Raw genomic sequence first — 24,901 nt, forward strand, 5'->3', positions numbered from 1 at the left:
CTTCAAAAACATAATTGCTCCAAATATTCCATCCAGAAAAATCACTTGAAGGTTTAACTATTTACATTTATTTTATACTTAGTTTTGTGAATGTCAAATAATGAATTATTAACTTAAATGATTTGAGTCAGCCTCTCTGAAGATGGTCAAGCAGACTAAAAAAAAGTTTTTAATGGACTATTCAATATTCACTAAACTAAATTGTAAGAAAACTTTTTTAAAAATTTATTTTTTTATTAATTAAAAATTAAGAACAAACAAAAACATTAACATGTGATCATTCCGTTCTACATACATAATCAGTAATTCTCAATGTCATCACATAGTTGCATATTCATCATCTCTTAGAACATTTGCATCAATTCAGAAAAAGAAAAAAACAGAAGAAGAAATAAAACGGTAACAGAGAAAAAAAAAGATTATACATACCATACCCCTTACCCCTTGCTTTCATTTATCACTAGCATTTCAAACTAAATCTATTTTAACATTTGTTCCCCCTATTATTTATTTTTATTCCATATGTTCTACTCGTCTGTTGACATGGTAGATAAAAGGAGCATCAGATACAAGGTTTTCACAATCACACAGCCACATTGTGAAAGCTATATCATTATTCAATCATCCTCAAGAAACATGGCTACTGGAACACAGCTCTACATTTTCAGGCAGTTCCCTCCAGCCTCTCCACTACATCTTGAATAACAAGGTGATATCTCCTCAGTGCGTAAGAATAACCTCCAGGATAGCCTCTCGACTCTTTTTGGAATCTCTCAGCCATTGACACTTTGTCTCATTTCACTCTTCCCCGTTTTGGTCGAGAAGGTTTTCTCAATCCCTTGATGCTGAGTCTCAGCTCATTCTAGGGTTTTTCTCAATCCCTTGATGCTGAGCCTCAGCTAATTCCAGGATTTCTGTTCCACATTGCCAGGAGGTCCACACCCCTGGGAGTCATGTCCCACGTAAACAGGGGGAGGGTGGTGAGTTTGCTTGTTGTGTTGGCTGGAGAGAGAGGCCAGATCTGAGCAACAAAAGAGGCTCTCTTGGGGGTGACTCTAAGGCCTAAATTTTAAGTAGACTTGACCCTTTGTGGGGTTAAGTTTCATATGAACAAACCCCATGACTGGAGGCTCAGCCTATAGCTTTGGTTGTCCACACTGCTTGTGAGAATATCAAGAATTCAACTTGGGGAAGTTGAATTTCTCCCTGTTCTCACCATTCCCTGAAGGGGACTTTGCAAATACTTTTCCATTCACTGATCAAATCACTCTGGGATTCATCGGGGCATCACTCTGGACAAACCAACAAAATCTCATGTCCTACCCAAGGTTCCAAGTACTTATGGTGTGTAAAAGAACTGTATGTTCTACATTTGGGTTGATGTAAGGCAAGAACATTGTGTAGGAAAGATGGATTGGAGGCCACCTGTAATCCTGAGAGTATAAATGTCTAGGAATAAGCAAAAAATTCCAGGTAATCCTTCATACTTGTAAGGCAATGGAATTGGTGGGCTTCATGGTGTCCAAACAGTAAACTGGGATTCAGGTAATAGCTGAGTTACAGATGGAACAAACAAACAGGGAACTTTCACTAAGGTAAGCAGAGTATGTGATTGAAAGGATGGAGTCCCAAGACAGGAACATAGAGGCTGCAGGGTGGGGAAGATGGTGGAGGAGGGGCTCCCCTACCCTACCCTCACAACCCCTTTGTGACTCTTCAAAGCTCCGTGATGCGGGCCTGGGATTATAGCTCTGAGCGAGGACGCTCAGTGCTCAGTAGCCTGAGGCAGCAGCACGATCATGGATGGAGTTTTTACTCTTCTGAAGGATCGTGCTGAACCTTGGCTGAGCTGCGATTGGACTTGCTGGGATACTGATCCCAACTACAGCGCCAAGTGCGGGCTGTGGTTGCTCCTTCTGTTCCTGTGCTACGGAGCACTGCAACTACATTCGATTCTACAGCGGAAAAGCAAAGACAGCCAAAAAGTAAGGAATCCTGGGCCAGTTTCCAACAGAGACTCCCTACTGTCCTTTCCATTTCCATTTAAGCATTTCTAAATAAAATATGGTGGCTCAGAGAGACACCTGAGATAGGAAGTCTGAGGAGAGAATGTAATGTTATTCTTCCAGAAGAAGATGGGGACTAAGAATTCCATGTGAAACTCAAGATCTGAGTCTGCGGTAGGGGTGGGGTTCCGGGATAAGATCCAAGCACAGTGACTCTGTGGTCCTGGACTGGACTGTTGAGAATTCTGTGTCCCTGCAGGAGAACGAGGTCCACCAACAATTGGCTATCAGCCACATTCTCTTTTTGGGCTTCCTTCCTTCCTCGGAGTTGGGCTACCCAGGAGAGCAGGGCTGAACCTCTGAGAGCCTGTGAGCAGAGGCTGGAGTCCAAGCTCTGGCCTCAGCACAGGGTTCTATCCAAGGGAGCATGTAGGTGACTGTTGGTCTCAGCTTCTAGGCCCTCCTTGACCAGAGGACTGCTGGCTGAGGTCATCAGGTGTGGACCTCATAGGCATGATTTTTGATTTTTTCAAAGTAAGAAATAATGAAATATTGAAAATATTTTATCCCTTTAAAAAATAAACAAAAGAAACAGAGTTCCATTAATTAAAATAATCACATAAATTGTTTATTTATGAAGAGTGAATGTTCGCACTTCCCAGAGACAGGAGTGGGAGAACTGAGTTCCAGCCCTTACTTTTTATCTTTTTCTTTTTCTCATCTTCAGGGCAGAGCCAAGAGGAGGAGAAAAGGTGGAGCACTGAGAGGTAAAGGTCTGCCTATTCCTCCTGAGCTTTCCGAGGGGGACCCTTTCTCTGTCTCCAAGAGGCTCAGGTGTACATTCTCTGAGGATCTCAGTTGTTAGATACGGTCTCACTCAGAAGGCAGAGCTCTCAGAGGAGAGGCTCACGGGAAGGAAGTCAGAACCTGGGATACTTATCAAATTCCCTGCTCTGCCCACCCATGGGCACGAAGCAGTGATGGACCTGAGCAGTGACTTTAGCCAATAGGTGGCCACGTGAGATGTAGAGAAATGACTACTGGTTAGTTTGGAATCAAAACTTCCATTTTCTATCTTTAGACAAGTACTTTAATTTCCTGAATGCTCAGATTCCTCTTTGAGATAACCACTGCTCTCTGTCCTTCACAGAACAGTTTTGGGTATAACATGGGTTAATGTATACAAAAGCACCTTGCGAATGATAAAGCAGAATACACATGTGTGCCTTCTTACTATTTTCATTGACCACCTGACTTTGTCTACTGACTCTTGGAGCTTTCAGAGTCTAAATCACAAAAGTCTTCCATGAAGGGACATCTGCTCTGCTTCCTGTATGAGCCCTACCTTTCTCCCTTCACCATGTATAACCTTCCTCTCCTGGTTTCCCAGGCTGGAAAGCTTGGCAGAAAGAAGAGGAGACAAGGAAGTTGCTCTCCATTCTGAGAAGGTGATTAGTCTTCCCCCTTCTTTCCTGGTCCCCTTTTCTAGGAATATCTATGCCATTCCAGCACTTCGGTGAAGCCTGGGGTTGACACGGGAGGGGGTAGCCATAGGAATGTGAATGTGAATGAAAGCCTTGGGGAGAGGGCCATATGGCAAGGTACATTGTGAAGTTACGTTTGTGGCCCCACCCCTGGTAGATCAGCAGGCCCTCCTTTGCTTGTTCTGGTCCTGGCTGCAGCTTTGTGCTTCCTGTCTCCTGCAGCCCCCTGGGCCAGTATCATGATACCACCTGTTTCTGTCAACTGTTATGCTCAAATCCCTTTTGTGAAGTGTGTGAACGAGCAACTGCTGAGGTCGATCGGCTGCTGTCTGGGGAGCCCCTAGAAGACGCTGCTCCTCCTTGGTCTTCTTTGACTTCCACAGTTTCTGAGACTGAGTCATTGATCACTCTGACCTCTGACCTCTCAGCAGACCCTGAGGCAGAGTTAATACCAGACCCTCTGCCCGAGCCCTCTTCACCCTTTACCATTCTCTCACCTGACCGGATGACCCCCTTAGTTGACTTTCTTTCACCCTCACCACCGGATAACAATCTGCCACCAGAGTCTTTTCTCCCCTTGACTCCCTCCCAGCTTCCAATGGACTATTTTACCTCCCAACCACCTGCCTTTTCCCCTCTCCCACCATATCACACTCAAAGAGTGGATCCTCTTCTTCAGCCACGGGCTGCTTTGTCTCCGAACAGCATCTTCGTACTTCATCCCACCATCTCTCAAGATACCAACGTTGCAACAAATTTGTCCCACGCAATGAATCCCACTGATTCATTTGCTTGTTATCATGCACCACCAACCCTGTGTGCTTCACCACCGCCAGACTGTGCTTCAACTGTGACTCAATCTCAATCAATTTCAATCGTACTGAAGCCTCTCCCAGAGAATTCATCTCCAGATAGCCCTGCTGGGTTGACTGCTTATGTCCCAACAATCACAGGCACTGACCCTTCCAACCTGCCTCTTTCAGAATTCTCCTGGTGGCAGGCTCATGCCCAAGACTTTTCCCCTTCTACCTTGGCACAATGTGATTTCCAGCCAGGGCTGCTTACTGTCCATTCTCCAGAGGTCCCTTTAGGAGGAGACATTATAACTAACTATGTGGAAGCTGGTAGCCTCTCTTTTCTTTCCCCTGATGTCCTGGACTTTCTGGAAAGGCAAGTCAAAAAGAGAGGAGATTTCCTGATGTGGAAGGAAAAAGAAAACAAAAAGAGATCTTTTCTAAAACAACTTAGGGCACACTTCCAACTAAATTCTTCAGGGAAAATGTTAGATTCAATTGCTGATAAGCAAGACACAGCAGCTTCCCTACACTTCTGGAGCACCGAAGGCAAACAGGAAGAGCTGATTCATCAGCAGTCCCCATATCCTAATACCTTGGGAGGCCATTTGCAGCGGAAATATATCCAGCTCTTCTGGGGTCCCCCTTTTTTGCACAGTGAGTCCTTGATGCCTGCTGTCCTGGTCTCAGGTGGCTGTCTTTCAATCTTTGTCTTCAATAGAATCTCAAGTGCCCCTGTGACCCAAATTGAGGATGGAGAATCCCCACTACTTTCCCATCCCCTATCTCTGTCTCTGTCTGAGAGGAAGCTTCAAACCTTGCCTGAAACTCTGCCTGACTCCCAGCCCCCACATCTCACTCAGGTCCAGTCCCAGGCCCACCTGAAATCTGCACTCCCAAATCTACCCCCTTCTGTCTCAGCCCATATTAAGAGCTGTGGAGTGTCTTTCCATAGACTCCAGAATGAGGCACAGAGTTTTGATCCAACTGAAATTAACCACCTGGAGTGGCACGTGTTGCAGAAGCAACAGGATGGTTTGTGGGGTTTACCCACTGTGGTCCAAAGATCTCAGGAGGCTTTTTGTTCTCCAGCTCCCAACTCTCCTCAGTACCACCAGGCCTCTCGGGTCCACGTTCCAGTCTCTATCATTCCCGGACATTTTCCTCTCAATAGTGAGGTGCAGAAGAAACTAGAACACCACCTTCGAAAAAGGATCATTCAACATCGTTGGGGCCTGCCCCGCAGGATCCACGATTCTCTGTCTCTAATGAAGCCTCCAGGCGAACTTTCAGAGGTATCTGAGTCGAAGAGCAGTTATGGACTCTCATGGCTCTCTGTGTTTAAGCGTGAGAACAACAAACACCTAAAGAGTGTTGGATCGAGCCTCTCAGAAAGTGTCTATGAGAAAAGCTCAGAGACGCTTCCACTAGAGGAGGGTCAGGGACATAGCCTGGAGAATGGCCCAAAAGACCATTTGTTGAAGGACTCAGAAGTTTCCTTCGTTAAAGATCTGGAGTCTGACTCTGAAAATGACTTAGAAGGTCACATGGTGAGTCTTTCAGGGAATAATTCAAGGGCCTCAGGGGTGAGCCTGGAGCAGAGGAAATTGGAAAATACTCTGAAAGTACATTTGAGCAAGAAGTTTGAGCAAATCAATGAGGGTAGGATCCCTGTGGCTGTACACTCTTCATGGCATGCCGTCAAGCAGACACTACCTCCTCCTGCGAAATCCCACACCCAAATGAAACAACAAAATTTGACACAATGGGTGGCAGGTGACTCCTGCCTGAATACCTCTCAGGAGCTTTCCTTCATTGACTCCAGAACACAAGAGATACTAGAAGCCCATGTTAAAAGGCTTGATTTGAGGAGGTTGTGGGGCCTTCCCAACAAGATCCTTGAATCCATAGAAATCCTTAAATTGAAAGAGGCCTCATCCTGCTCCTCTCTCCATCCTAACATTCCCTATGCAATCACCATTGTTTCTGGGATGGACTCCAAAGCTAAGGCTTCTGAGACCTTTACAAAGAGCACTCAAACTTTTCAGGTTGATGAGGTGCTAACAACAACTTCAGTCCCCATTGTAGATCATTCTCTCCCTGCCACCTCACCTGTGGGCAAGGAAGGACAAGGCACCAAGAGACGATCACCCTCTGATGTCAATCATGAGCTTGCACAGGACTTTCAGACAACTGAGGATGGCAGTCAGTTGCTTCTGCCCCTTACATATAGCACCGAAGACAACGTGAGTCAGAGTGAGACTGTCACAACCAATAGATGCAGCCCAGAGCTGCCCATAAGTCAAGACAGGGCTGGGCATGAGCCAAGGGACCAGCAAGTGAGTTTCAGTGATAGAGGAGAAATGCTTCAGGACAAAGGGATGGCAGAGAAGAATTTAAAACAATTTTCCATTTTCACTGTGTCCAGGGAGATATTCAAGGCTGAGGAGCTCTATGCTGAGCAATCACAAATGAGTGATGCCTCTGAAAAGATAAATATGGATACCAGTGAAATGGAAATTCCCTTGACCACTGAATGTCCCCCATCACCAAAAACACCAGTTCCCCATGACCCTGATATTTCACACCTTAAAAAACAACTGCTTGATGAGTTGAAGTGTAAAGTGGAATCCAAGGAGCATAGACAGTCTCAAGGCTATCCCACGGATATGTCTCTTGCCTCAGAGAACTTGTCTTTAAAGGCCCCACTGACTCATGCCCAGAGCATATCTAGTGGGAATGTGTCAGAATCCCAGGTGTTGCATGTAAACTTGGAGGACAAAGGGATGCAGCGGCAGGAGCCTTGGGTACCTAAGCATGTTTTACGGAAGTGTCAGGAGAAGAATTTTCCACCAGCTGCAAAAAGAGTGAACCCTCAGAGACTTGCAACAAGGGAGTTTGGTGAAGGGGATGCAGGGTTGGGGACTGCCCGAGTCAGAAAGAGTCATCGTGCTCAGGTCAGGAAATTAGAGCAGACTCTTGGGAGCAAGTCCTCTCAGTGCCCGTTACAGATGCAACAGTCTCTTTCTGAAAGTCTTTTCAGAAAAACAGTGAAGCACCTTTTGCAATGGCTTCATCCTAGGACACAACATAAAGAGCAGGGAAGTTTCCTGGAAAAACGTAGCTCCATGTCAGCTTCTGCGCAGAGCAGAGGACCAGTTAAAAGTAGAGCAAGGGTGGCTGAAGCTCAGAATTTCCTGGCAGACATCAGAAAGTTCGTGGAGGAGAAAATGAGGCGACGGCATGGAGGAGATATCACCTGTTCTCAAATGTCCCTTCCCTCCCTGAAGAAGTTTGAGAAAATTCAGTACAACGCGAGACTGAAGACCCAAGCAGAGCCCATCAAGGGGCATCCCTTCAACTATAGGGCTCCCTTCCATAAAGTGACAAATACTGAGGGCAACAGCCAAAAAGCTGTGTGTGTTGGCCAGAGCTTTCCTACATGTGCTAGAGACAGGAACACACACCCCCAGAAAGTTGTAGGATGCAAGGACCAGCTATTGTGTCAGAGTTATCCCCTATCCACAACCATCAAGGAGCTGGAGTTCCTTCCAAGCCCCACCTGCATGCCTCAAGAATGCCAGGTGCCTCAGGCTGCCTTCACCACTGCTGAAGGCAGCCACAGAGATTTCTCTTTCGTATTGAGGCAGGAAATGCTTCACCAGTGCTCCCAGGGAGGAAAATTTCCCCCCAAGAATAACTCATTCCTTGTTGAGAATACAGATTCTCTCCAATAAAAGTTTCTTCTAAGAATGGTGTCTTCTCTGTGTACCGTGAGGCATGGGTTTTGGGTATCTCAGGGCTTGTGTTTAGGAAATGGAAGGAATTAGTTTAGCTCTTACTGATCACCTCCTTTGGCTTCTATAAAGGATGACCAGTTCTCTGGAGCTCTTGGTGAAGAACAGACATCTCTTTCTTCAAACATGAAGAACAGACATGTTTGATATTCTCAAACATCCCCTCCCTCTCTGATGAAGTATTAGGAGAGGGGATCTGTTTTCCACCTTAGTTTAGGCATAATGAAAATGTATAGAAACCCTCACCTTCCTCTTCTTTAACTGCTTCATATCTTTTGGAGCAGTAGTGAAGAAAGGTCTTCCACATCTGAGAAGAGTCAGGGACAGGTATATTTCCCCAGAAAATAGTGGCTTAATTGTTTTTTTCGGAGAAAGTTGTCAGTTTCCAGAGGATCACAGGTGGGTGGACCTTGAATTGGGGTGTCTGGAGGGGTACTGCTTTGGTAGACACTGGGATGGTTGGGATAGGGCCTAAGAACAGGGTAGATGATGCTTATGAATCTGTTCTATGGGGCATGTTCAAGTACTCTGAACTTGACACTGAGGTTTCCCCATTAGTACAGTACCTTGAGGAAATGGTTCCCCGTCCAGGATAATTTTTATTCAGACTGCCTGGATTGATGGCATCTTTTCCAGGCAAAGGGATCACCCAGTCATAAGAGTGAGAAAGGAAGAATAGAATAAAGAGGTGAAAGAAAGACCTTGCTAGTGGAACAAAACAAAGGTCTCTGCCCCATCATCCCTATATCATGATCCTGTCCTCCTCCCATTTCTCCTGTCTGAACCAGGCACCACCCTGAGGTTGATCAGGGCACTGTAGAGCATACTGATGCCATTTTTGGTGGAAGTTTACATGGGGCTGTTCTCTGAGAAGTCAAACAGTAGCAGCAGGGATGTTGTCAGGCCTGGCATCACCCGCTTCAGGGAAGATGATCTTGGTGCCTTCCTTCCAGCTTCCCTTGATGACAATGTGCAAGATCCTTGCTCTTAGTGTTCACAGTTTTCTCATCAGGATGGACGTGCCACTTTGTGATCTTCATGGACTTGGTGGAGGACAGGGCACCCAAAACTGATGCAGCACAGGTGAGTCCTAGATCATGCACCATTGTTACAAAGACATTTGGTGGCTCACCATGGATCTTTAGGGAATGTTCTTTAGATCAAGACTACATACATACCAGCCCTTAAAACAGGGGTCCAGGGGGAAGGAAACTTCGTTTGCATGCAGACTAGATTTCAAGAATGGGGTGTGTTTCCAAGAAGGCACTTTGAAGTAGTGTTTCCAAAAAGGCTTGCGAATGCTGGATGTCTAAAAGAAAAAACAAGATGTCCATTAGAGCCCTTTCTCACTACCACACTTCTGCCTTCTTGCCCGGAGTCACTGACCCTTCAATGTCTGAAGCTTAAGGTTACAGAAAACACCAATTATGTAGAGGCCCTGGGGAGGGACACAAGGTTGGATGAGACCCAGGGCAGGGAAATTGAAGCAGAGAGGGAAATCAGTGGGAGACTCCAGCATCCACGAGGAAGGACCATCCAATAAATTAGCCCCCCAAATACTACACCACCTCATTTTAGGGTCCTTTATCTCCTTTCCAGTTCAGTTATGCCCTCAGTCTTTTTAGAAATTATACCAAGAACACAACTGCCTTCTGAAATAATACAGTCTAACTTGTCACCCTTTGATCTCAATTTTCCACCATGTGCCCGTGATATGCCAATTGTTCAATTTAAGAACTGCAGAGCATTAATTTTCCACATTATCCTGACCTGTCTGCCAACCTCTTCATTTCCTTCCTCTCTAAGGTACACTTCACGGCCCATCATATAACCGACATTTGAAAAGATCCACTCTAAATGGGCCCGTTCCATTGTCCTTTAATTCCTCCTATCAAAATTCCATCTCTCTGCCTTTTCCAGAAATGTCCTCCTATATGTGAGTGATCACTCCTGGATAGAGTCACAGAATTGACTACATTGGTCCCACAGTAAAATTATAGTCAGCCCCAGTACTGTCTGAAAATCATTCATTCCACAAATAATTATCAAGTGCTTCTATGTGCTTGGCACTCTTCTAAGCATGTGGGATTCACCAGTGAACAAAACAAACAGAACTCCCTGTTCTGGTGAAGCTTAGATAATTGTTTCACTTTCCTCAAACTTAGGCGATTTCCACTTGCTCGGCAGATGTGCTAGACTCACCATTCAGAGAAACTGGGAGCCATCAGATGGGAACTTTCCAACAAGAGCCATAAAAAAGTACTGTCACCCATCCTTTTCTTCTTCTTACCTGTTGTGTGGAAAGCGGTTTCCATCAGTGGTCCCCACCTTCCAGGAAACTATATACCTCCTGAAATTTCTCTATGGAAAGCTAAACTTTCCTCTTGAGGCACTTAACCTCTTGTTTTTAAAGCTTTACATTATAGAAATGTTCACGCATACACAAGAGCAGATACAAAATATAATTCTCCGTGTACCACCCACACAACTTTTATAATCATTTGGTATACATTTTTTCCTTAATCATAGTGCAAAAGTCCATTTGAAATCCTTGCCATCCATCTCTTAGAAGCTATGGTATGTAACCTCTGCCTTGTGCATTCCTTTGACGTTTATTACAGAAGGCACACAACTTTTCTACAACAGATGTACATAGCATTGGTGACGAAAAATCATTGTGCTTTATACGCTTTGGCTATCAGTTCTGTTTTGCTCTTTCGTCAACTCCTCAGAGTCATCGGAGTGAATTCCTTCTCTTCCCCATCCACCCCAAAATACAAGAGGCAATCTTACAAGCAATTACAGTACACAATATTGCAGTTCCTTAACCACACAGTAACTGTATCATGCAAAAAGTATACAAGTAGAAAACTATACATGTTGATAAAAATTTGAGATGGCTATATAAGTGCTTTAAAATATTTAGGAGAAAACATTTTTCCTTCCACACATTTGAAATGAATAATTTGGCTTCTAGTTAAACGCAGAGGATGAAACACACATGTTTATCTCCAACTGCCATTAAACCTAAAGGATAACATGAAAAGATGCTCAACACCATTAGTCATTGGGGAAATATGAGTCAAGACCACAATAAGCTGTCACTTCACAACCACCAGAATGGCTAGAATAAAAAATATAGACAAAAACAAGTGTTGGCAAAGATATGGAGAAATTATAGCTCTCATACGTTGCTGGTTGGTATATATATGTTGCAGCTGTTTTGGAAAACAGTCTGGCAGTTCCTCAAATAATTAAACAATTCCTATACTACTACTAGGTATTTACCCGAAAGAAATGAAAACATACCCCTAACAAAAACTTGCACACAAATGTTCATGGTAGCATTGCTCATAATCAGTAAAAGGAGAAAACAACCCAAATGTCCATCAACAGATAAATGTATAAACAAAATGTGGTATATCCATATAATGGAATATTATTCAGGTATGCAATAGGGAAGTACTTACACATGCTACAGTTTGAAAGAAGCCAGAGAAAAAAAGAACACATGTTTCCATTCACATGAAATGTAGAATAGGAAAATCTCTTGAGATGATGTAGATTAGTGGTTACTTAGGGCTTGGGGATGGGGTGGAGAAATAGTGGGGTGACTGTTAACTGGCTATGGGGTTTCTTTTTGAGGTGACGAAAATGTTCTAAAATTGACTGTGGTGACAGTTGTACATATCTGTGAATAAACTAAAAACCAGTGAATTGTACATTTTAAATGGGCAAATTTTACAGTATCTGAAATATATCTCAATAAAGCTATTAAAAGTAAAGGATTAAGGGCAGTGCGATGGGGTGGCTCAGTGGCAGAATTCTCACATGTTATGCCGGAGACCTGGGTTTGATCCCCAGAGCCTGCCCATGCCAAAAAAAAAAAAAAAAAAAAAATGTAAAAGTAAAGGATGAAAAAAGAATATACCTTCATGGATGACAAAGAACAGGAGAGGATACATCAAAAGATGTCAACCAACTTTTGGAAGATGGAAATCCAGTAGAGGAGTGTTGACTGACTTGGGAGAGCAGAGGAGGCACCTGCAAAACAATTCACACCCCCAAACCCCTCAAAACCAACAACCTCGTGGCATTGAATAAAAAAGAAATTGGGATTTACATGCCATAAACATGATTCTTTGAACTTTTGGTTCCTTTTGTATTTTTGAAATGTTGTGCTTAATTAAAAAAATCATGCTACTTTACAGTATTTTGTAAAACCCTGTTGAATATTAGCATGCTTCAATTGTGCTAAAGGATTCTGGGTTTTGTGTGTGTGTGTGTGTGGGGGGTTTGCTTGTTTGTTTTTGACTCGGACAGAATATGATACAACTGTTTCAAAGTCTGCATTGCACACTTTACTTTGGGGGCAAGCTTTGGTGGTGACAACCACAAGAACGAAAATCAGAAACTTCAAAAATTAGGAAAAATTCAGGGTGACAATGATCCATTTTTTTTTTAAAAGTATGTATTTGGAGAGATGTTACATGAATATAAAAAACAACTATATGCTCTTTATATGCTCTTTTTCCAGATTCACCTAGTATTAACATTTTGACCCACTTCGTTCTCTCTCCCTACACACACACACACACACACACGCACACGAGAATACAGCTTGCCCTTAACCCTTGAATATTTCATTGTATATTAAGAAAAGTGATATTCTCTTAGACACAGTACAGTTATTACTTTCTATAATCTTAACATTGACATAAAACTTTTAATTAATCTCATATCCATATTCCAGCTTTGTCTGTTTATCCAGTAATGTCCTTTATGGCACTTTTTCAAATCTCCTTTACGGGATCCTGTCTAGAATCACGTATTTATCATGTGTCTTTAATCTCCTTTAACCTGGAACAGTTTCTCAGATTTTCTTTTTTATGACATGGTCATTTTTGAAGAATATATTCAATATGCTCTTTTTATAGCTCCTACTCACATGGGAGTTTTTTCTGTATCTTGCTCAGACTTTAAAGAATGTTTCTACTGTTGTGAGTCCTAAGTACCTGAGGGGCAGTTATAGCCAGACTTGCTATAAAAGACAATATCAGAGATGGAAGGCTATCGAAGGGTATTGGAGGGAGTTTTATGAACAGAGAGACCTCATGCCATCAAGGGAGGGTAGATGAGAGGGAGTGGGCTTGAAGGATAACTCCTTTGGTGTGGAGACAATGGAAAAGCTGTGGGTGCAGGAGAAGACAGGCAAAGAAAGGAACTATCATTACCGGTAAACTCATCATGTTGGAGAAAATATGGGGCATCCTGAAGCAGAATTAGAGGGGGAATGTAGGACAGCAAAATAATGACAGGATTAATTTCAGCAGCATATAATCTGTATAATGTAGTTGTAAGGGTTATAACTCCATTAAATGAATGGATATTATGAGAACCTAAAAACATCAAACACCATCAACAAAGTTAAACTGTCATTAAAAAAAAAAAAAAACAGAGAGGCGCTATGATGGTTTGGAACTGTATGTACCCTAGAAAAACATGTACTTAAATTTAATCCATTCCTATGGGTGTGAACCCATTGTAAGTAAGACTTTTTGTTGAAGCTGCTTCACTTGGTGTGGACTCACCTCATTCGGGATGGGTCTTAATCCCATTTGTAAGAGAATGGGTCTAAATCCTATTACTTCAGAATAGAATTTCTCACACAGAGAGAAAGTCAGAGGGAGTAAGAAGCTGAACCAAAAGACAGAACAGAAGGAAGAACCAGGAGAGGCTGCCTTGTGCCTTGCCGTGTGGTAGAGGAGCCAAGGATTGCCCGCAGCTGGTTTTCAGGAATAAAGCATCACATTGCTGGTGCTTTGACTTGGACAGTTTCTCGACCTCAAAACTGTAAGCTAATAAATTCCCACTGTTCAAGATGAAAATTTCATGGTATTTGCTTGGAGCAGCCTAGGAAACTAATACAGGAGCCAATAGGAATTTTGGTGAAAAGCTAGAGAGTAGATAGGAAAAATCATAAAATCTTTCATAGGTTTGAAAGCCACTGGTGGGATTTAAAACAAAAGGTACTGCTCAATATAATTTCAATTTCTGCTCCAAATCAGGATGTGTTTGGCTTTGCAGGTTATGGTCTAGCACAATTGCTCTGCATCATCAGGAAAGAATTTCTGCTTGGCAGCAGAAAGGGAAAGAAGCAGGATGGGACACCGCATGGGTGGAGAGGACTAGATTTGAGAGCCCTTAGGGACAGAGCAGCCTAAAAGGGAATTTAGGAAGGGAAGAATTATCGAAAGATTTTTAAGTTCTTTGCTCAGGGGTTTGCCATGCCCTTATCTCCCTCTGTCACACTTTCTGTTTTTTGGTACAGGCTACTCTGCTTTCTGTTGTTTTTTTTGGTGAATGTGGACTCTCTTGGGGGAAGCAGGGAGGGTTGCTGCTGAGTTATATTTCTGGTTTGATAGAAGTAAATAACACATTATGTATGAAGGGAGGTGAAACTGAAGACAGCAGATCTTGAGAGTGCAAATTCCTGAGAATTAACAAAAACTCCAGGGAGAACATAAGACTTTCCAAGATTATGTAGGGTCTCAAGTCACCAAGCAATAAAGGGGTTCCCAGGTAATATCTAGGTTATAGGTGGGATAAATAGAAAATGTCACTAAGGTATGTTATGATGAAAGGGTGGAGTTGGAGGGTAGGGTGGAATTGGAGGGTAGGGTGGAGGGATGTAAGGGGTCCAGGAGGGCTAGACAGATCTGCTGGGCTGGATGGTGGGGGGAAGGGCTATGGGTTCATCTTCTTTGTGTTACCCCTCCCCCACTCTCAAGAACCCTTGATGTCTGTGCCACAGCTCTGTGATGTGCGTGTGGAACTTGGGTCTAGAATGTACAAACTTAGTGCCTAGCAGCGTGAGGCTCCAATGCCCTTCCCATGATGAGGACTACTACCTTTGTCTGATGACCCTCAATGCGCCATGCCTGAGCACCAGCTCAAGTTATGGGGTGGTGATCCTATCTTTGTCTTCCTGTGTGGGGTGGGGCTCTTCCTTCTATTGTGCTTCCTAAAGGGGAATCCACATTTTTCAATATTTTGGAAACAAAGAGTCATCAATCAGGTAAGGAAACCTTATGCCCAGAGCCCTTCAGAGATTTTAAAGCTTCCTTCTTTTTAATATATGCATTTAATGCTATAAATTTCCCTCTGAGCACTGCTTTTCTTGCATCCTACAAATTTTGCTAAGTTGCATTTTCATTTTCATTCCGTTCAAAATATTTAAAAATTTCTCTTGAGATTTCTTCTTTAACCTATATATTATTTAGAAGTGTTGTTCAATATCCAAATGTTTTGGGATTTTTTCCAGCTATCTTTCTGTTATTGATTTCTTGTTTAATTCCATTTCACCTGAGAATACACTTTGCATGATTTCTATTCTTTTATACTTGTTAAGGTAATATTTTATGGCCCACAATGTGGTCTATCTTGATGAATGTTCCATGTAAGCTTGAGAAGAATGTGTATTCTCCTGGTGTATGAAGTATTTTAAAAATTCCAAATTGATCCAATTGATTGATGGTGCTTTTCAAGTCAACTATATCCTTACCGATTTTCTACCCTGCAAGTTCTATCAATTGCTGGAAGGGGTAGTTGAAACCTTCAACTATAATAGCGGATTTATATATTTCTTCTTGAAGTCCTATCAGGTTTTTCTTCCACATTCTTTGATGCTCTGTTGTTAGATGCATACATGTTGAGGACTTTTATGTCTTCGTAGAGAGTTGAACCCTTTATCATTATGTAATGCCCCTTTTTATCCCTGATGATTTTTCTTGAAGTCTGCTTTGTCTGCAACTAATATTGCTATTCCACCTTTCTTTTGATTAGTGCTGGCATGGTATATCTTCCTCTATCCTTTTACTTTTTTTTTGTTTGTTTTTTGGCGTGAGCAGGCTCCAGGAATTGAACTCAGGTTGAAAATTCTGCCACTGAGGCACCGCTGCACTGCCTTCTAACCTTTTAACTATCTGTGTCTTTAAAGTGGATTTTTGTAGACAGCATATAGTTGCTTCTTGCTTATTTTATCCTCTCCGATAATATCTGTATTTTAATTGATGTATTTAGATCACTGTGGTAGTTAGGTTCAGGTGTCAACTTGGCCAGGTGATGGATCCTAGTTCTGTTGCTGTGGTCTTGAATCATTAGTACGTGAAATTCATCTATGGCTGGTTACATCAGAAGTTGGCTAAGGGAAATGAGTGAGGGGTAACATAATTCGCTGGAGGCTTAAAAGAGAGAGGTCATAAGAGAGCTCAACACAGCACAGCCCAAGCAGCTCAGCCTACCTCATCTCAGCACTCACAGCTCAGCCCAGACGTTAGGAAATGCAGAAAGGAATCACCTCTGGGAAAGCTGTTAGAACCCAGAAGCCGGGAGAGAAGGCCAGCAAAAGTTGCCCTGTGCCTTCCTGTGTAGCAGACAACCTCAGATGAAAGTTAGCTGCCTTTTCTCTGAAGAATTATAAGTTTTTAACTAAATAAATCCCCTTTTATTAACAGCCAATCCATTTCTGGTGTGTTGCGTTCTGGCAGGTTTGGCAGACTAAAACAACCATTCACACTAGCAGTGATTTTTTTTTTTTTAATTTAGTGGTGTTAATATCTACCATGTTTGAAACTGTTTACTATTCATTGCATGTAATATTAGCTTATTTTTTCCACTCTTTTTCTGCTTTTACTGGTTTTAAATGAGCATGTCATATGATTTTCTCTCCTCTCTTAGCATGTCAGTTATATTTTAAAAAATATTTCAGTGGTTACTCTAGAATTTGCAATATACCTTTACAACTAATCTAAGTTCACTTTCAAATAACATTACACGCCTTCACAGTTAGTGAACTGCCTTATCAGAGTACTCCCAGTTCCTTCCTCCTGTACCTTATACACATAGCAATCATCCATTTCACTTCTCCCTAAGCTATAGTCATTCAATATATTGTTGCTGTTATTATTTTGAACAAGCTATTATCTTTTAAATCAGTTAAGAATAAGGAATAAGATTTTATCTTACCTTCACTTATTCCTTTTCCCACGTTCTTCCTTTCTTTACATAGATCTGAGCTATTCTTTCTCCATGAAGAATTTCTTTTAACATTTCTTGCAGGGTAGGTTTGTTAGTGATGAATTCCATCAGTTTTTGTTTGTGTGAGAAAAATCTTTATTTCACTGGAGATAGAATCTGAAGTTGGCTGTTTTCTTTTCTTTCAACACTTTAAATATTTCACTCCAGTCTCTTCCTGCTTGCATGGTTTATATCAAGAAGTCTATAATTCTTATCCTTGCTCCTCTATAATTTAAGGTGTTTTAACATCTGGCTTCTTTCAAGATTTTCTCATTGTCTTTGGTTTCCTGCAGTTTGAATAGATATGAAAGGCTTTAAACAACACTGCATCCCATCCTTCCTCCCTTTCTCCCTTCCTGTTACACCGAAAGAGGTTTCCCTCAGTGGTGTCCCAGCCTCAAAGGAATTCTAGTTATTTAAATTTCTGATACAATCATTCTGAGCATATCTGAGTGTGGTTCTGATGCTTGCTTTGTCTATTTAGGCTGTGAGTTTTCTTGCCTTTTAGCATACTTTGTAATTTTTTGTTGAAGGCTGGAAATGATGTAGTATTTCAAAAGAACTGAGGAGTTCCTTTAGTGTGAGGATAGAATCTGGGCTGCGTTTAATGTTTGCTACAGATATAGGTGTCAGAAGCTTCAGTTTCCTCCAGCACCCTTGTTCTTGTCTCCTTTTGTGTCTTTAGGATTCCCTAAGAACTCCTTCTTAAATGGAGCCTGTGCCTTGCACATCTTTCAGCCTTAATCCATTGTTATTACACTCGAGCCTGGTTGAGGTGTGGGGGTAAGGTGTGTGGGGAGGGGAAACATTCTAAAATCCTATGGTTAAATCTCAGTCATTATGTGGGCCTTTCTCCCTGGGCTGTGACATTCTTAAGGGTTTCTTAGCTTCTCCTCTAGCTCCCCGTTAATTTAGGAACACAGTCTAGAGGAGGCTGGAGTTGGATAATTTCCCTTCCCAGATGGGATAAGTGTCTAATAAGTCTTTTCTCTTGACAAGAAGGCCTTTCTAATAGAAACCATTCAGGGCATATTTCAAAATAGTCACTCCCCCCACCCCCACCATCAGAAGCATTAGGATTTTTTCATGGTTCTTCACTGTGAGAACCTGGTAGGGTTCCTGGAGGTAATATCTATGAAAGTGTAGGGGACCGCTAATACTGCAACCTCAGAAATTTCTTTCTTTCATGCTAGTCCACATAAACCTCTAGCAATTCACCAAGGTGACCACTTAAGTATCCTAACAGTTTATGGCCCTAGAGGCTTCTGTTTCAGGAAAGCAGATCTTGGTTGTGATTCTCTGAGTTTACTGGTCTCTGCAGATTTGGGGGAGGTGATTTTCCTGTCACCTCAATTCTCTGATGGGTCCAATGGAAAGTAATTGACTTTCAGTTTGTTCAGCTCTTTCTGTTCTTTTTTTTTTTTTTTTTTAAAGTATATATTTTTTTATTTTATTATTTTTTGTTTGTTTGTTTGTTTCTTACATGGGCTGGGGCCGGGAATCGAACCGGGGTCCTCCGGCATGGCAGGCAAGCACTCTTGCCCGCTGAGCCACCGCGGCCCGCCTCTTTCTGTTCTTAAAGGATGTGAGTGATGACTTCTAAACTCCTTACATGTTGAGGCTGAAACCAGAAGTTAACCCTCAGAGATTGAGTCTCTATTTTCATTTTCCTCATCCCATACTTTTAAATGAGTTTGGTGGCTCAGAGAGACATCTGATATGGGAAGTCTCAGGGTAGAATATAATATCATCTTTTATATATTGGAAGAGGCCAGGCAGGTGTAGAGGTTCCATGGAACTAAGATTTCCATCTGAAAGTCAGATTGTCTATCCGGGTATGGCTTTAGGTTCCAGGATAAGATCCAAGCACAGTGATTCTGTGGTCCTGGACTGCACTGTTGAGAACTCTGTGTCCCTGCAGTCTCCCAATATCTGATGATCAGCCACATTCCCCTGTCAGGAGTCCTTCCTTCTTTGGAGGTGAGCTGCTCAGGAGAGCAGGGATGAGCCGCTGAGAGCCTGTGAGTGGAGGCTGGAGTCCAAGCTCTGTCCTCAGCACAGGGTTCTTAGAGGGAGCATATAGGTGACTGTTGGTCTCAGCTTCTAGGCCCTCCTTGACCAAAGGACTGCTGGCTGAGGTCATCAGGTGTGGACCTCATAGGTATGATCTTTCTTTGAGCTTTTCAAAGAAGGAAATATTGAAAATATTTTATCACTTTTAGAAATAAAAGAAACACAGAATTCCACTAATTAAAATGGAGACTCATATTATTTGTGGATAGTGAATGTTTGCACTTCCCAGAGACAGGAGTGGGAGAACTGAGTCCCAGCCCTTACTTTTTTTTTTTCCTTTGTCTTTCTTAGCATCAGGGCAGAGCCAAGAGGAGGAGGAAAGGTGGAACACTGAAAGGTAAGGGTCTGCCTATTCCTCCTATTTCCAAGGGGGACCCTTTCTCTGTCTCCAAGAGGCTCAGGTCTACATTCTCTGAGGATCTCAGTTGCTAGATACAGTCTCACTCAGAAGGCAGAGCTCTCAGAGGAGAGGCTCATGGGAAGGCAGTCAGAGCCTGGGACACTTCTCAGATTCCCTGCTCTGCCCGTCCACGGCATGAAGCAATGATGGACCTGGGCAATGGGGGTAGCTAACAGATAGCCACGTAAGATGTAGAGGAATGACTATTGGTTGGCTCAGAGTTAGAACTTCTGTTTTCTGTCTTTAGACAAGCACTTTAACTTCCCGAATGCTCAGATTCCTTTTTGAGATAACCACTGCTCTCTGTCCCTCACAGCACCATATAATGTGAATCTTCTTACTTCTTATTGACAATTTGACTTTTTATCTTAATTCTCAAAGCTCTCGAAAGTCCAAATCACCAAGTGCCCCCACTGAGGGAATATTCTAATTTGAGATCCCTGTGTCTCTATCATCAACATTCTTCTGTAACCCATTGTTCTGGCTTTTCAGGTCGGAGAACATACCAGAGAGATGTAGACGAGGCAAGAAATCTGCTTTCTCCTTTGCAAAGGTGATTAAACACTCCTCTTATCTTCTGTACCCCTCTTTCCAGCAAAGTCTATGGAATTCCAAGACCTCAGTGAAGCCTGGGGTTGGCATGGGAGGAAAATCCACAGAGAACCAAATGTGAATGCTTTGGAAAGAGGGATAAAAGGTATACTATGAGACCAGGGAACTGGGGGAATGTGAAAGGATAGTGTTCTTTGGGTGCATCTACAGTACCAGATCTGCCAGGCTCACATATGTTTGTTCTGGTCCTGGCTGCAGCTTTGTTCCTCCTATTTCTGCAGCCACCTGGGCCAGCGCCTTGATAAGGGCAGGTTTCGTCGACTGTTATGTCCAGATGCCTTCTGTGAAGTGTGTAATAGAGCAACTGCTGAGGTCAATCGGCTGCTGTTTGGGGAGCCCCAGGAGGAAGCTGCTCCCTCTGTATCTCCTTTGTCTTCTACAGCTCCTGTGACTGAGTCATCACTCTCTCTGCCCTCGGCCCTCTCAGCAGACCCTTCAGCAGACCTAACACCAACCTCCTGGCATAAGCCCTGTCCATCTCGCTCCTCCATTCTCTCACCGGACCCGATGACCCCCTTAGTTGACTTTCTTTCACCTTTACCACCTGGTGACACCCTGCCACCAGAGTCTTTTTACCCCTTGGATTCCAAATTCTCAGTGGACTATTTTCTCCAACAGCTTGCCTTTCCCCCTCTCCCACCATATCACACTCAGGGAATAGATCCTCCTCTCCAATCAGAGACTGCTTTGTCTCTGAACGGCTTCTTTGCATTTGATCCCACCCTTTCTCAGGATATCAACTTTGCAACAAATTTGTCCCACAGAATGAATACCACTGATTCATTTGCTTGTTATCACACACTGCCAACCTTGTCTACTTCAGCACCACCAGACCGTGCTGTAAGTGTGCCTCAATCTCAGTCGTTCTCAATCTTACTGAAGCCTGTACCAAAGAACTCATCTCCAGATAGCCCTGCTGGGTTGGCTGCTTATGTCCCAACAATCTCAGGCATTGACCCTTCTAGCCTGTCTATTTCAGAATTCCCCTGTTGGCAGACTGGGGCGAAGAACTTATTTCTCCCCACATTAACACCCTCTGATTTTCAACAGAAGCATGTTTCCCTTCATCTGTCAGACACTTGTCTCTTGGGAGACTCTGCAACCAAGCATGTAGAGGCCAGTGACACTTCTTTGCTTGGCCTTAAGATTTTGGAGAAGAAAGAAAAGGAGCAGGGAACATTTCCAAATCAACTGTGGCCAGAATACCAACTGACATCTTCAAGGAATTCACTGCAACCATGTGCTGGTGAGCAGGACGCCACAGCCCCCCAAATTGGCTGCAAACCAGAGCAGCTCCCCATTCTTAAACATCTATTATATGTCAAAATTTTGGGGGAAAACTTCCAACAGAATTATAGCCAGCTTTTCTGGGGTCTCCCCTCTCTGCACAGTGAGTCCCTCGTGGCTACTATTCTGGTCTCTGGCAGATATTCCCCACTAGAGTGTCCTTTTGTGTTATTCAATGGAATCTGTAAGGCCCCCATGGTCCAAATGCAGGATAAAGTATCCCCACCACTTCCCAAGACCCAGCCCCTACCCATTCCCAATGTATATTCCTTACCCTTACCTCCAACCCAGACCCAGCTACAGCCCCTACATTTCACTCAGGCTCAGCCCCAGGTCCACCTCCCATCCCCAATCCCAATCCTACCATCATTTTCTCCAGCCCAGACTGGGTCCTATGGAGTGTCTTTCCACAGAGCCCTGAATGATGCACAGTCTCTCATTCCAAGTGCAATTCCTCACCTGGAATGGCACTTGTTGCAGAAACAACAAGAACGCTTGTGGGGTTTAGCCCCTGTGCTCCAAGAATCTCAAGAAAACTTTTGCCCTTTAGCTCCCAACCTTCCACTGTCCCATAGGTCCTCTCAAGTTTGTGTTCCAACATCGATCCTTCCTCAACCTTTTCCTAAAAGCAGGAAAACCCAGGAAGAGCTTGAATTCCATGGTCCAAAGAGGTTAATTTCACATACGTGCCCCCTGGCTTCTAGGAGTCAAGAGTCTCTAGAAATGATGCAGCTTCAGTGCAAATTAGCAGAAAAATCTCAGCAGAACTGCAGCTATGAGCTCTCACAATTCTCTGAGTTTATGGGCCAGAGCAGTAGCAATCCAGTGAAGACTAAATTGAACCAACCAGGAAGCTTTCACGAGGAGGTCTCATCAAAGTATCATCTAAGAAAGGACATAGGGAAGAATCTCAGGCTTATGTCGAGAGAGAGGCCCAAAGACAACTCATCAAGACTCTCAGAACACTACACAGTGAAGGGTCTGGGGGCAGCTTTTGAGAAGGGAACAATAAGTGACTGGTTATGTCACTCAAGGAAAGACTCAGGGAATGAATTATTAAATGTCTCAAGGGAATACATAGATGAGGAAAAAAGGAAAAGTATCTTAAAATTTCATTTGTGGAAGAAGTATTGGCAGATCACTGAGGGAAAGATCCCTTTGGGTGTGTGTCGTTCGTGGCTTGCTGACACCAATACAGTACCTCCTCCTGGGTGTTCTCCTATCAATATGGAAGACAGAAATCTGGATCCACTGCTGGGTGGGGTCTACCACCAGACTACCACTCTGCAGCTTTCTTTTCTTGATCTTAACACCCAAGAGATGCTAGAAGCCCATCTTTTAAGGTTTCGAGTGAGTCAGAAGTGGGGACTGCCCCTCAAGGTCCTAGGATCCATAAAATTCTATGCATTGAGAAAAGCCCAACCATGGTCACCTTCTCAAATCAATTTTCCCTCCCCAGCCACTCTTATTTCTGGGGTGGACTCCAAAGCCAAGATTCCTAAGACCTTTAGAAGAAGCACTCAAGTTTTTCAGGGAGATGAGGTGCTAACAACAATTTCAGTCCCCATCCTGCATTGTCCTCTCCCAGTCATCTCACCTGTGGGCAAGGAAGGACAGGGTGCCAAGAGACGATCACCCTCTGATGTCGATCATGGGCTTGCACAGGACTTCCAGACAACTGAGGCTGGCAGGCAGATGCTCCTGCCCCTCACATATAGCACTGTAGACGACGTGAGTCAGAGTGGGAATGTCATAGCTGATAGAGACAGCCCAGAGCTGCCTGCAAGTCAAGACAGGGCTGGGCACGGGCCAAAGGACCAGCAAGTAAGTTCTAGTAACAGAGTAGAAATGCTTCAGGACAGAGAGATGGTGGATATAAAGTTAGGACATTTTCTCCAGGGCAGTGTGTCTAGGGAGATATTCAAGGCTAGGGAACTCTGTTCTCCAGAATCAAAATCTAGAGACAGCTTGACAACCAGTAAGCTCGGAAACTCCCAAGTGAAGAACGTAGGTATGAATAAATCAGAAACTACCCTGATCACTGAATGCCCCCCATTGCCAAGAATATCGGTTTCCCAACATCCTGGACTATCAAACTTGCAAAAGCAGCTGATTAATGAGTTAAAGTTTAAATTTGAAAGTGAGGAGCCTAGCCAGGCTCAAGATCGTCCCACTGGCCTGTCTTTTATGTCAGAAAACTTGTCTTTAAAGTCCTTAGCTTCCCAGGCACGGCATGCCTACTTGGAGGACAGAGCGATCATCATGGAGCAGAAGCAGGAGTCTTTGTCCCCTGTGCGTGTCTCAGGGATGCGCCAGGATAAGAATTTCCCACCAGCTGCCAAGAGAATGAATCCTCAAGGACCCAAAGCAGGAGAATGTGGAAGAGAAGATTCACAATTAGGGACATCCAAAGTCAGAAGGGAGAGCCACCCTGCCCAGGATGGTATTCGAGAAGAGACCCTTGGGAACATGATTTCCCTGTCCTTATCACAGAAGGAACAGTCTCTTTCTGAAAGTTACTTCAGAAAAAAGACGAGGCAATTTCTTCAGTGGTTCCATTCCAAGAGCAAAAGCATAAGGCTGGGAAGTTCCCTGCAAAAAGCCAAGCCCATACTGGCCTCTCTAAAGCACCAAAGCCCAGTTAAAAATATGAATTGTGGGACTCATGAAGCTCAGGAACTCATGACAGCCATTGGGAATATGCTAGAGGAGAAGCTCAGATGCAGCCTTAGACTTGAGGCCTCAACATTAAGTCAGCACAAGGCTGAGCAGGAACAGGCAGAGTCTGAAGAGGCGCCTTCCTCCAGTTACAGCAGCCCCTTCTGCGAAGTGTCAAGTACTGACTCCAGCAGCCAAGGATCTGTGTCTGCTGTCCCCAGCCATCCTACACATGTTACACGGATCAGAGGCAAGGAAAAAAATGCTCAGAAAGTTCTGGGATTTGAGGGCCAGCTACTGCGTCAGAGTTATCCCCCATCCATGCCCCTTAGGGAGCTTAAGTCTCCTTCAAGCCCCACCTGCATGCCCCAAAAAAGCCAGGTGCCCCAGGCTGCCTTCACCGCTACTGATGGTAGCCTCAGTGATTTATCTTTCCTATCCAGGAAGAAAATGCTTCTCCAGCACTTCCAGGGAGGAAAATTTCCCCAAGAATCATTTACTCCTTGTTGAGAAATCCTCTCCATTTTTCTTGGCGGCACATCCTTTGATAAGTACAGTGTTTCTTTAGCTCAACCAAGAATACTGATCTTCTTTAATAAACATTCCTTCTAATATGAGAATGATGTCTTTGGTGTGTACTGTTGTTGAGGCATGGGTTTTGGGAATCTTGGGGCTTGCCCATAGGGAAAGGAAGGCATTAATTCAGCTCTTA

At 43.6% G+C, this 24,901-nt stretch overlaps 1 protein-coding gene and 1 long non-coding RNA gene across 8 annotated transcripts in view; one reads left to right on the top strand and one right to left on the bottom strand.

Moving 5' to 3' along the window:
- Nucleotides 1-376: 376 nt before the first annotated feature.
- Nucleotides 377-24,901, bottom strand: part of LOC143673693 (uncharacterized) — a 40,730-nt gene continuing 16,205 nt past the window's right edge. For 2 of the 4 annotated variants that reach the window (XR_013170527.1, XR_013170526.1), the window contains exon 3: nucleotides 8,357-9,390. This is a non-coding gene — a long non-coding RNA (uncharacterized LOC143673693). Of the gene's footprint in view, nucleotides 9,391-17,108; nucleotides 17,447-24,901 lie in introns of all 4 variants that reach the window. The other 2 variants (XR_013170528.1, XR_013170525.1) reach the window with 2 other exon arrangements.
- Nucleotides 1,757-24,744, top strand: LOC143673692 (spermatogenesis-associated protein 31D3-like). Of its 4 annotated transcripts, XM_077148524.1 has the most exons (10): nucleotides 1,757-1,985; nucleotides 2,734-2,773; nucleotides 3,397-3,454; nucleotides 3,713-9,164; nucleotides 13,754-13,934; nucleotides 19,524-19,569; nucleotides 20,228-20,329; nucleotides 20,466-21,084; nucleotides 21,295-21,490; nucleotides 24,633-24,744. In XM_077148524.1, exons 1-4 carry the CDS (start codon nucleotides 1,800-1,802, stop codon nucleotides 8,019-8,021), a joined length of 4,593 nt encoding a protein of 1,530 aa, XP_077004639.1. In that variant the 5' UTR covers nucleotides 1,757-1,799; the 3' UTR covers nucleotides 8,022-9,164; nucleotides 13,754-13,934; nucleotides 19,524-19,569; nucleotides 20,228-20,329; nucleotides 20,466-21,084; nucleotides 21,295-21,490; nucleotides 24,633-24,744. The 4 variants fall into 4 exon arrangements, with proteins under 4 accessions (XP_077004639.1, XP_077004638.1, XP_077004640.1 ...); XM_077148523.1 differs by lacking the exons at nucleotides 20,228-20,329; nucleotides 24,633-24,744 and adding an exon at nucleotides 20,125-20,185 and having other exon boundaries at nucleotides 21,295-21,491; XM_077148525.1 differs by lacking the exons at nucleotides 20,466-21,084; nucleotides 21,295-21,490 and having other exon boundaries at nucleotides 24,633-24,724.

This window comes from Tamandua tetradactyla, chromosome 2 (assembly GCF_023851605.1).
Source record: "Tamandua tetradactyla isolate mTamTet1 chromosome 2, mTamTet1.pri, whole genome shotgun sequence".
In the NCBI taxonomy this organism is placed as follows: Eukaryota; Metazoa; Chordata; class Mammalia; order Pilosa; family Myrmecophagidae; genus Tamandua; species Tamandua tetradactyla.

What these genes read in the sequence shown, in the direction of transcription:
- LOC143673692 (XM_077148524.1), top strand. Translation starts at nt 1,800, where the DNA reads ATGGATGGAGTTTTTACTCTTCTGAAGGATCGTGCTGAACCTTGGCTG. An exon ending in AAAGCAAAGACAGCCAAAAA is followed by an intron (nt 1,986 to 2,733) that starts GTAAGGAATCCT and finishes TCTCATCTTCAG; the next exon opens with GGCAGAGCCAAGAGGAGGAG. An exon ending in TTGCTCTCCATTCTGAGAAG is followed by an intron (nt 3,455 to 3,712) that starts GTGATTAGTCTT and finishes TGTCTCCTGCAG; the next exon opens with CCCCCTGGGCCAGTATCATG.